This window comes from Limulus polyphemus, unplaced genomic scaffold (assembly GCF_000517525.1).
Source record: "Limulus polyphemus unplaced genomic scaffold, Limulus_polyphemus-2.1.2 Scaffold1438, whole genome shotgun sequence".
Lineage (NCBI taxonomy): Eukaryota > Metazoa > Arthropoda > Merostomata > Xiphosura > Limulidae > Limulus > Limulus polyphemus.
In genome coordinates this window covers 160,712-173,738 of record NW_013667048.1, presented here as the reverse complement: position 1 = coordinate 173,738, position 13,027 = coordinate 160,712, and the positions used below count along the sequence as shown (strand labels likewise).

At 31.3% G+C, this 13,027-nt stretch overlaps 2 protein-coding genes across 2 annotated transcripts in view; one reads left to right on the top strand and one right to left on the bottom strand.

Annotated features, from left to right (window-relative positions):
• Positions 1–9,738, bottom strand: part of LOC106463563 (neurobeachin-like) — a 75,920-nt gene extending 66,182 nt beyond the window's left edge. Inside the window, exons 1-2 of the mRNA XM_022391103.1 lie at positions 9,348–9,738; positions 407–511 (exon numbers count right to left, since the gene is read on the bottom strand). Coding sequence (XP_022246811.1) covers positions 407–511; positions 9,348–9,506 — 264 coding nt within the window. The 5' untranslated portion in view covers positions 9,507–9,738. The remainder of the gene's footprint in view (positions 1–406; positions 512–9,347) is intronic.
• A 501-nt stretch (positions 9,739–10,239) lies between these two features.
• The window catches only part of LOC106463571 (septin-2-like), a 20,601-nt gene continuing 17,813 nt past the window's right edge, over positions 10,240–13,027 (top strand). Inside the window, exons 1-2 of the mRNA XM_013923621.2 lie at positions 10,240–10,472; positions 12,226–12,349. Coding sequence (XP_013779075.1) covers positions 10,434–10,472; positions 12,226–12,349 — 163 coding nt within the window. The 5' untranslated portion in view covers positions 10,240–10,433. The remainder of the gene's footprint in view (positions 10,473–12,225; positions 12,350–13,027) is intronic.

Here is a 13,027-nt window from a genome sequence, read left to right as displayed (position 1 = left end):
CTGAAAACACTCACCAGAACCAAACATTATTTCTAACCAAGATATTAGAAGGCCTACTGAAAACACTCACCAGAACCAAACATTATTTCTAACCAAGATATTAGAAGACCTACTGACAACCCTCACTAGAACCAAACATTATTTCTAACCAAGATATTAGAAGACCTACTGAAAACCCTCACCAGAACCAAACATTATTTCTAACCAAGATATTAGAAGACCTATTGAAAACACTCACCAGAACCAAACATTATTTCTAACCAAGATATTAGAAGGCCTACTGAAAACACTCACCAGAACCAAACATTATTTCTAACCAAGATATTAGAAGGCCTACTGAAAACCCTCACTAGAACCAAACATTATTTCTAACCAAGATATTAGAAGACCTATTGAAAACCCTCACCTGAAGACTAGGTGTGCAATGATCAAGAAGGTCCAGCATGAGAAGGACATTATCAGGTTGTTTTATGACAAAGTTCAGCTCCATGTCAAATTCACCACCAACCAACTGAAAAAGAAGAAATCCACATGACAATTTAGTATCTAAAGGCTAGAACATCTTAATCAATATTAACAGAATAAAACAGAGAATGGATTACTTCATTTGAAAATTATTTTATACACAAAAAAAATTAAAGGGGCCAACAATCCATTTACTCAAGAAAGTTACAGAAAAAAAAACACACACAAAGTAACAGCATATAAAAATGGATAAAGAGTTTCCACTTGAAGTGAAAAAACCATTAAAATTGTTAAAATATCAAGAATCATGAAGTGCAATAACACATATTCATCGATATTTTGACACTTTAGTTATTTGTAAAATGTGTATTTCAGAGTGGCTCTGATAATACTTTTTATGTTTATATACTTATAGATAAAACCCATTTTAATTTAAAATGTAAATTAATAATAGTGGCATAGCATGCTCCAAAATACCACCTCAACTAATGTATCAAATAATTATACAATTGTTGAACAAGATAAATATGTTTAACCGGCTCTTGACTAGTGGAGGAGAATTTATGATGCATTTATGATGATGGTGTATATTCACACACTAAAGACAGTGAATGAAAACATGATAGGCTCAGTGAATGGCCAAGAACATGTCTTAAAAACACTAATAAAAAATTTTGACAATAAAGTTAGAAAAACTTCCTTTACTCTCCAGATAAGAATACAAGAACATTATTTCAGCACTGCAGCTCATCTGGACCAGTAGAACAAGAACTGTTTAATGTGAAAATATAAGTTCTTAAACTGCTTTTGGCAATCTATTGATCGTGACTTCATAATGTGCTTTTAACATCAGAACACCAAAGCCGTTTAATAAGTTAATGTATATTTTCCTATCAAACAGTTCTCATACTACCAGCCCTGATAAAGGAAAAACATTGGCTGAAACACTTTATTTTTATTTGGAGGGTAAAGGTCATTTTTTTCTAACTATAGTCAAAATAACTAAGGAATGCACATGCTTAATAATTTCTATGTATGTAACGATCAACTAAAGTATACGTTTTCTAAGCAATAGTCATTTTTCTATTTTCTTATTATTAACAAATTCTGATCACCTGTAATGATAAGAATGGAAAATTACTCCAGTACTGAATATAGTTAATTTAATATATTGTTCTTACTGGGATGATGATGATAAGTCATAAATTAAAAACTTATAATGAATCAGAATGCATTCATTCATCAGCTGGGTACCCCCACTGTAAACAATATTCTTTTTATTATAATCTTAATATTAACTCATAAGATTTTGCCAGCTAAGTAGATATAGGTTAGTTCTGAATGCAAATACTAAAAATACAATCCAAAATAATCATAATAATACATAAATCATATTGGCTAAATGCTAAAATATTTTTCATATATTTATATTTCTTGTAATAATTTGATGAATTATAATTTAAAAATAATAATACAAATTGTTGTTTTAGTTTATAGGTTTAAGCTGAGCTGAATCTCCAAAGCATACCGTAAGTTGCATGCTTAATCCTTTTTTGGCTGCACCTTTTTTTTTGCACTTAAGGTGTTTTTGATTAGATTATATTACACTGAATCATCATTCAGTTTTCATCATTGTTAACAGTTTTTTACTTTATTTTTAATTTATCATAATTTTTAATCAACTTAATAGATTTAGGTTTGGTTTAAAGCCATGCCAAACCCAGCTTTTTGGTCAGCTCAGGAGATTGAAATTTGGCCTAAACCCACACCAGATAAGGTTTAATTAGCTTAGGAAATTTTGGTTTAGGAATGAAATCAAAATTGGCTTTAGGATCGCAACCCTATTATTCAGAACAGACCTTTACTTTACAGAACCAACCAGATTCTTTAAAATATGTGGTGGTAGTCTTTCCTTTCTAAAACAGTGTTCATAGCTTCCTTTATAGTAACGCCATGGGATCTAAATTAACAGTAGCTTGTAATCACTCGCTTGCCCTCTGTACAGCCATATGAAGCATCATTATTTATGCTAATTGCTTAAACTAATGTGATGCGACCCTAAATGTCCTTTAATTAGTATAATTCCATAAAATTTAGCAAATTTGTGCTTGAAAGTTGGTAATAAATAATAACTGTTCACCCTTATGATCCTTTTGAAAACTTAGCTAGTAAATGCTAATCTAGTTTGCTTGGCCTAACCAATACTTATGTATCTGCATGTCCTTTCACCCTGTAGTTCTGCTGCTCTAAATCAGCAGTATTTAATCCAAATGACAGAACACTAAAAATGGTCCACTTTAACTCTTAGATGAAGCTGTAGTAAGATTGATAGACCACGTGACTTTGTGCATGGGCATGCACAAAAAATTTGGTGAAATTTGAGTGGTTTTGGTTGAATAACTTTGCATATGTGGCTTATATTTAGACCAAATTTGACACATAATTGTAAGTTGTTAAGATCTATCAGTGTACCAAATTTGAAAAAAGTCCATAAAAGTTAAGTATGTTTTCTATAAAATAAAGTTTCCATACTTTTGGTGCAAAGAAAGAAACAAAAGGAACAAAATACAATCAAAATTGGAGATTTTATATCTTGCGTATTTCTTAATGGATTGTTTTGAAATTTGGTATGTTAAGTAAGGGTCCAGTGGAGCACATCCACTGAAAATACCTAATAGTTTGGTTTACCACAGTCCAAGCTACAGAAAGTAGAAAATGACTAAACTACCACTCCTGTTAATAAAACACAGTGTGTCCTGCTGGTTGTTTTGGTTGCACAATACACTACCGTATGTCTTGATATACTTTCCACACAATGTTAAGATCATGATTCATCTTCTTTTAAACTACAGTGGTTGGCCTTTCAAACAATGTTGTCATAAGTAATTATTAATTGGTGTTAAACTTATTCAGTTCTGTTTTCATTGTGAAACTGTTGTTACCTTACATTATATTCTCAAGGTACTGATTAGGAAAAATATTCTAGTATTAAGTCATAATAATCTTATTTGGTTCCTGAGAAAAGTGTTGGTGACGTGGCATTATACAGACTTTTGTAAGAAGTTTGGCTCAGATATGGTGAATAAAGGTCATTGTAACTTTCTACAAGAATCCAATACAAGCAGACCTGGCTTTAGTGAGTACAGTAAGTGAGGTAGGCAACTGCCTAGGGCAACAAAATCAAAAGTTTATATATTAATTTTACTTTCAGTAGAATCAAATATCTTAAAGAAGTACTTCACCTTTGTAGCTAAAAAAATTAAGTTCTTCTGAACCTAAACAACTCTACGTAAAACTCAGATAGGCCTGCTCAAGTTCATGCAAAATTATTATTGATGATAAGGTTCCATCAGGGTTGGCATTTTAAGATTTTGCCTGAGTAAGACCTCACTTGAACTACTGTATTAACATTTGGTTTTGGTTTCTTTAGAGTTAATTTTATGGAAAAGATCTAGAGAAGCAGCAGCTAGATTACTTTCTGACTGCAAATATAGGTTTCAAAATAAAAAAAGATGGTTAAATAGTTCAACATTTTACAAAATAATATACAAAATATGAGCTGATTTGATTTGAATATACAACATTTTATGCTGTTGAAAATACCTCTTTGTGTTGAAGATACTAGCATTGTTGACTTATAGAAGTCTTCCTTACAAGATAATATAAGTGTATTAATGAATGAATTAAAGATATAAGTACAAAAGATTAATTTCGATTGGTGTTTCATATTTTCAGTTTAAAGACCAGAGATGATCATGTTCTTTATTGTATTAACTTGTTTATAATTATTAGTTACATATTTATTTATAAATGTTGAGCACAATAATTTTGAACTGCTCCTACAGCTGATAATCTAACATTAATTTTATCATACGATGATTGAGATAGTAATTTAAATGCATAACTTCACCATACAAACCATTTAAGACTAATTTAGAAACATGAAAATTATCATATGTTTATGCAACAGTTTGTTCATCTGAAAACTGAAGCTTACCAGTTGAGTAATAACCAAATTTTCCTACATGTTCATACAACTGAGTTAACTCTTGAGAAATAATTTAAAGAGCAACATCCTACAAAATAAAAAACATTTTTAAGGTTTATTTATGTTTTTTACAATACGATCATAATGAAATGATAACTATCATTTTAGAAGTGGAAGAAACAACATATCTGTACATGGGACTGATTGCTCTTCTCATTAAAACTATATTATATTCTCTACAACATATTAAAGCCACAGACTAAACTTGTCACAATTGCAATGAGTTTGCTTTTAATCTAAAAACAGGTTTTAACAACCATTAGTAGTGATTGCAATAGGGAGTAGCCTGCATATTTTTACCCCAGGAGACAATAGAACAGACGAAACCCATTAGCTTATATTAAAAGAAGACAGAAAAAAAAGTGAACCTCACATACACATATATCTTTTTTCTTTCTTAATAAACATTTCCTAAGTAATCTTTTTGATCTCTGATAACATGAAAAAAGGGTTGTATAGAGTCTGTGCTTACACTAACTAAATAATGTAGCATTTGGGTGTAACATGTCCATTTATTGTCTTCTTCAGATATTATACAAGTAAATTTCAAGACTATTATAGATTAAACTATCATCAACTAATTTATCTACTTTGTATGGTGCACAATATTTCTAATATATTAGTAACAGAAACAACCAAAAACTGAATTAAAACACAAGTTGTGATTATGGACAACCAGCTTTTTATCAATTAATCACGCTAATCTTCTCTTTATCTCTAATGTTTTTCAAATTCAGTTTTATATTATGTTCACTAGCATATCTAACTTTGAAAGGAATATTGAAACTGGATAGAAAACTTGCTTGGTTCTCATAACAAATGAAGTTCCAACTAGTCTGGTTCCTCACTGATAAAAGGTCATTTGCATAATTTTCTGTGAAACTGCTGTAGCATTTTTGTCATAGCCAACTATTAATAGTATTTATGTACTGATTACATGTACCCAGATTCATATCTAATTTTAAAGCACTTTCTGTATCTTGAGTTCAAAGTAAAAATTTTTAAACATTTTTTTCCACCTGTCCAGATTAAAATCCATAGTTAAGCTAACTTATGTGTCTTCAGTTCAAAGTTAAAAAGAATATTTTAAACATTTTCCCCACATACCCAAATTCACAACTAAAGTTAAGGTAGTTTCTGTGCACATCTGAGCACTTATGTCTCCTAGAATTTTAACAATATGCTCATGTTCTATGTTTTATCTTTTATCATACAAATTTACTGTTAGCAAAATTAGAAAAATGATCAAAACTGGCATAAAAAAGGTACAATATATTCATGAGTGAAAAGAATATCAAGTTTGTCAAGCTGTTAGAATAGATTTTTGAATTAAATGGTAAATATTTCAGTGAAACAAGTATCAACATTCAACTCATATATATATATATATTTGTTTTACAGATGTTCTGACTTTCACAGACCTTTAGGAGAGTGTAATTCAGTCAATATTTACAGTATTAATCTGCAATTAAGCATAATTGCTTCTTTTATAAGGGCCTAACAGCTTACCACATTAAAGCAAAATTAAAACAGGTCAAACAGGAGTCAATGATTAAGTTAACACTGAATCTCAGGAACTTGCAAATTCATAAAATGTTAAAGGGACAAAAGGAGCTTATTGTCCCATCAAGGATGTCCCTTCCAGCTCCCAATTATAACTATCCCTTACTACTCGTGTATTATTCCAATCTTTTCTTGAACTCAGTTAAATTTTCTGCCTTGACCACCCTTGAAAGCAGCTCATTCCAAAAGCCAAACATCCTGTTTCAAAAGTAATACTTTCTAAACTGCAGATGACTCCTACGCTGCTGAAAGTTGAATTTATGACCCCCTTGTCCTATTGTTTTCACTCCTTAGCACCAAATAGTGGTGGATCTATATTATCATTACCCTTAATAATCTTAAACACCTCAATCAAATCCACTCTGACCCTTCTCCTCTCCAGAGAAAACAAGTTTAGAGATTTTTAGTCTCTCTTCATAGAACAATCCCACCATCACAGGTATCATCCTAGTGGCTCTTCTCTGAATCTTCTCCAACAATTCAATGTCATTCTTGAGGAAAGGAACCCAAAACTGTACACAGTATTCTAAATGAGGCCTTACAAGTGATCTATACAGTGAAACAATAATACCCCTTGTCTTGTATTCAATATTTCTATAGATGCTAACCAAAATCCTATAAGCCCTATTACTAGATACAATACACTGTTTAGATGACTTAAGTGATTTTTTTATTACAACACCAAGATATTTTCCTTTAACCACAGTATTTAATGTATTCCCATTTAAATTGTAACAATAATTTGAATTGTGAAAATCTACATGCATCACCTTGCATTTTGGATAGTTCAACATCATCTGCCATGTATTGGACCAATGCATCAAATGATCTAAATCACCTGTAAGTCCGCAGCATCTTTGATATAGTTAGCTACCCCCAAAAATCTTAATGTCATCTGCAAACGTACAGTAGAAAGAACTTGTAATACAAAAATAACTAATGAAGTAATGATTAATGCTTGAAATGTGGTTGAATACAAGATTTAGGGTTTTTCAAAAGACAAAGATTAAAATATGTGTGGTAATATTACTTCAAACTGTGTTAAGTGAAACTTGTTTGGATCAACTGTTTACAGGTACCAACATCGGCCTGATTGTATCTGTAATTAATAAGATTTCTCTGGCTTTATGCTATATCTAACAGGATATGTACACATGCTCCACTTTTTATCTTATCTCAAAGAATAGAAGCAAGAATAGACAAATGCTTTGTCGTCCAGTTATCTTTGAAACAAATGCTGGGTATTTTGCTTAGGAAGTTCACAGTAATGCTAAAAAAGTTTTAATACTGCTCGTATTCCTTTATTTACACTTTAACACATAATTTCACAAAAACTACACTTTCAATACCCAGTTTTTCACCAAAATATACAAATTTTGGCACAATTAACTCACAAGTAAGCTTATAACTTAGTTGAAGAACATTATAAAAGAGTTTGGCCAAAGCACTTCTCAGAAATCAATGGTGAAAGAATTTCATCATTTGCTGGAGCTAGATTTTGAAGATCTGTGAAACCTAAATTATTAAGAAACCTTCCAAACGTAAGCATATTTCTACAAAACCACAGTTAACATGAAAACCTCCCATGTTCAAGCATCTTTCCACAATAGCAATCAATACACAAACTTAAAATCAAAGTGAGAGAAGGTCATTCTACCCCTTTACTTTCTCATAACCATTACTAAGGAAAGATGGTTATGAGATAGTAAAGGGGTCACTTATAGGGAAATGTAGGAAGACATGACTTGGGAAAGACACTTATAGGGAAATGTAGGAAGACATTACTTAGGAAAGATGGTTATGAGAAAGTAAAGGGGTCACTTATAGGGAAATGTAGGAAGACATGACTTAGGAAAGATGGTTATGAGAAAGTAAAGGGGTCACTTATAGGGAAATGTAGGAAGACAACCCCTTTACTTTCTCATAACCATCTTTCCTAAGTAATGTCTTCCAACATTTCCCTATAAGTTACCCCTTTACTTTCTCATAACCATCTTTCCTAAGTCATGTCTTCCTACATTTCTCTAAAGGTCAGAAGTTAAAGTTCATATACCCATTGTGTTCTACCACTAGTCTTAGAAATGTGTCATACCAACTATGTTGGTGTTATCCCAATATAATAGTGTTTAGTCACAGTACTTACTCTGTTTTTATCATAATGAAAACCCAGAAACTACCTCAGCTTAACAACATTGGAAACAAAATAAATGTTTTACATAAGAATAATTTGATTCCTAGGTATCCATATAATACAAATCATGTTTCGTCATTTCTGTTGAAAGTTAAACTGTAACATATTCACATTTATTCTAATCTCTACAATGTCTTACAAAGTAAATTTGATGTCTTCAGCCATTCTTAAGTCAGTGATATTACTCCATCTCTCTCCTTAAACAAAATATACCATACCAAAGAGACAGAGAATCTGAGTGAAAGTTTCGAGTTAAACTGTGAGTTCTCAATTTCAATTTTAAAACCAAGGAACTGTGGCTAACAGCCTTATATTGGAATCCTAGTAACTACATCCTACTTCTAAGTACTGTTGTGAATTAATACTGCACAAAAAAAAAGATACATCTCTTTGAAAATATGGATATAAAAACAATTTGGCAAACCCTTAGCTTCAGTCATAGCCTTTTCCTAGTACACAGTCTTATTAAACCATTAGATAAATTTAACATTTTAAACACAAGAACCTAAATACAAAGTGACAAAAGAGCATTTAGACTATTGATATCACCTCTTTAGGCTCTTGTGTATCAAAATATCCATCCAAACATTATAACAAAATTAAATGTGTTAATTCACATCCATGTATTACTAACTATTCAATACAATTTTAAAACATTCATTTGGCAAACATACATCACAAGCACCAGGCAAAACATGCATCACATTCATCTGGAACATCATATTCATAGAGCCCCAAGTTTATAACTCTAGATCAAAAGGAAAAACTTTCAAAAGCATCTGCATCTCAGTTTTCAGAGTCTAAACAGGGCTGGCCAAGTCAGTTGTATACTTCTAGTATCCAAACCTGAGAACCTAATCCTGAGTACTCGCCTCAGGCCCCCACCCTACTAACCTAAGGCTGGCCCTGGATCTAAATATATTACAATTTACACCTAATATTCACATTGTGATTTCTAACCTTTTCACTTCACTAATCAAATAGACCAGCAGTTCTTAATAATGTGCGTTCATGGAAAAATTTCATATAACTGTTTTTTAAACTAGCTAAACATATAAAATTAAAAATGAATTTACTTACCAAATGTAAGACAGTATTCACTACATCCTTATTAGAAACTTGTCCAACTTCAACCAAACCAATTAATACGGCAAATTTCAAGTTATCATTCAAAGGCATTCTTATCACATCATCTGGACGTTTCGCCTCAGTAACAGGAATATTATCAGTATTGTCCATTTTGCTGAGACTTCTGAGAGCGATCAGACGAATTTTTCATTCAAAACTTAAAAATACACTGTTAGTATTATCACTCTGTTCTTGTTACTTTCTTTGGAAATGGGAAAAAAATATTTATACTAATAATGTTAAAACTACTGAGATCACATGCTAATAGTTTTAAAATTAAGTTCTGTAGTACATGCAATTATTACGAAAATATTAACATTAAGTGATTAACCCTCCTCCAAACACTGACAAATGTTTACACATTTCTTTCTCGATATAATTATTATTGTATTCGATTACCAATACCTGGTTATTTATTCTCGTTCACAACACTAAGATTGTAATTCCTAAGTGAGATTATAAGTTTTTTCATTATTTTATAGAAATAGCTAAAACAGAAAAAAATAGTTAGGACTATAAGATTTTGTGCATAAGAAAGGCTTTTATATATATCTAATTGTGTTAGCTAAGAGTTAGTTAAAATAATTTATTTTTCTCTTCACTGGTTCATGATTATAAAGAGTCAGGGAAAGATACGATCAAGTTTTGTAGTGAGAGGGATTGGGCTCAAGGGTTTGTACACTTACAAGCCAAAGAAGTTTGTTTATTTATTTTTAAAGAAAGCAAAATACGATTTCTTACGATATAAACGTTTATGTTTTATTTTTTCTTAAATATAATGTTACATTCTTAAGGGGAAAAAAGCTTTAAATATTTTTCTAACATATTTAATTTCAGTTACTACTACAAGAGGGAGCTGCAAGATGTTCTGGTTAATTTTTCTGTGCTCAAACCACTTGCACAATTGAAAACTAAATGTTTAAAAAAACAAAATTATAAATTAACTAGTATTGAATATTTTTTTGACGAATGGAACGTTGAAAAAAATCGGAAGAAACCAAATTTGCTTGGGCTGTACGTATTGAAACAAGTAAAACTATGGCAGCAACAGATGTAGAAAAAAAACATGGACATGGGGTAAAATTTTAACGTTAAATTCCTAGTTGATTTTATTGTGACATTCGTTATTACTTAGGCTTAATTTAAGGGTCAGTGCTGAGTTAAAAAGAATTTTGAGGCACTGGGTACTATGAAAAATTTGCTTCTCGCTAGACAGGACATATTATATATATATACAGCCTGTAAATATCGGGACAACGCTCTATATTATTATTAATAATAAAATACTTTTTCTGAACAGAAAACACTTAAGGCTAAGCACCACTGACATTGCAAATATTTTTTTATTCCAATAATTTAATGCCCAATTAAAATTCCTTGTATCCCACTATGCTGAACTAAGTGCATTAGATAGGCTGAGAAAATATTGTGGTCGTTGTAAAAGTTAAAACAGGAATGAATGGTGTTTATGTGTACTGTTAATTTAAACCATTTATGAGTGTTGTATACATCAAAGCTTAAGCCAGGAAGTTAATCTCAGTTTATGTGTATCGGGACATTGGTGTGTAATACTCACAACAGTGAAACCATAACAGGTTCACTAAAAAGTAGGTAACATTAATTCTAGTGACTTATCCTTCAAAATTATTCATTAGATGTTGTTGAAGAAAGTAATTATTTCTTTACGAGTTTCAACAAGGCATATGTGAAATAGTCTCTTGTTTGATTTGTTGCTTGTTGCAGAATTTGACAAATTTTAGGGATACACCCCCTCTAAATCTGGACAAGAATAACTTAGTAACATTAATTGTACATTATCTTCAAACACTCATATACATTTGGAGTCACAATAATGAATAAAGAGAGAACGACTTAACATTATACTCACAATGTACAGAACATTATCAAGGCTATTAGCACTGCTGTTGGTGCTGATAGTGATCACTGAAGGAGTGACATGTTTTTGCTCACTTTGGTTATCTACACAGATGATCAGTTCTCATGAGATTCAGCATTGAACTGATAATTAGCAAAGTAAGATTAAACCAGATGAAAATATATATTGTTAGTTAGAGATTTTTATTGGGGGGAGGGAAGGTTGAAAATTGCAGCTTCAAAAATATAGAATATAAATATTTGTTACATTTTCTTTCTATATAACCAAACATTTGCTGCCTCAACATCTGGATTAAATATTTGTTTGTAGACTATGTTCCAGTTTATATACTTGTATGAATAGGAACAGTTTGTAGTTGTCTCAGTACAAAATACAAAACATTTACTTAGTTAAAAAATTTTCATTCAACCAAAAGATTGAGAAAAATTCAAATTTTGCTTGTTGCCTCATGGGTTTTGATCAAAAAGTCCTTCGAACAAGATTTTTCTTTTTTTAGACCTGAACTTCCAATCAAGAAAAAGAAAACATGAATGTATTTTTCAATAAAATATAAGAATAAGTTTCTATCTAAGCCTAAGGGGAAAAAGCTTTTTTCTAAATTGGTTTAAGATTCCACATCATACTACAATATTAATCAATTCAAAGAACTTTATACATCAACCGTGCACTGAATGTTTGGCAGTTGTATTTTCTCAGCTGTGTGCTTGCACAGTTCTGGCAAAATACCCATTCTAGAAAGTTGTCACAGAAAACCTAATTCAAGCAGATTACCCTTCCCTCAGATCTGGTGGCAAGGAGTAACTCTTCATAACCACAGAAAACATGTTGAGGTAATAAAATAAAATGTATTGTTAAACCCATTAAAAGCTTTGAACATCCAGAGAGTTCTTATATGTAGACCAGCTTGTTTAATAATATCTTCTGATATTGCAGGGTGGTGATTTGGCTGGAATAAGGAACTTAAACCTACAAGGACATGTAGGATTTGACAGTCTTCCTGACCAGTTGGTCAATAAATCAGTTCAGCAGAAATTTACATTCAATGTACTTTGTATTGGTATGTATATGGAATGTCTTTCTTGTTATTCTGGTACTATTAAATATGACAGTCACTCAAGTTAAAATTATTTATAAATCAGTTTGCTAAAGGTCAAGCATATTTTTCTGCTATAAAGCAGATTTTATTCTTGAATAAAACCATCAGAATGAATAATTGTTTTTATTAAATAACTTATGGACAACAAGTTACAACTTGGTCTTTAAAGACTCCTTGCACACTCATCTTTTGGAAAAGTAAAAATTTAAACCCACCATTTACATTTCAGGAAATCAAAGATTCTCTTTGTAAACTCCTGTAAAATGCTGATTTCTACTTCTGCCAATGGAAACTCATTCCATTAGTTAGTTACTGCTTAAGTAGATCAGGGTAAGATTGTAGATTTGGTGTATCTGGATTTTCAGAAAACATTTGACAAGGTGCAACATAAAAGGCTTGTAAAAAAACAAAAAAAGCTCTATAGGTGTGGAGGATAAGTTAGCAAACTGGATAGAAGAGTGGCTGGATGGAAGAAAGCAGAGGGTAGTTACAAATGGAGTTCAATCAAACTGGATTAATGTCACAAGTGGGGTACCTCAGGGCTCAATCTTTGGACTTTTCTCTTTTTGATTTACACCAATAACATAAATGAAGGAATGGTCAATAAATTTCTTAAATTTCAGATGATATTAAGGTCTT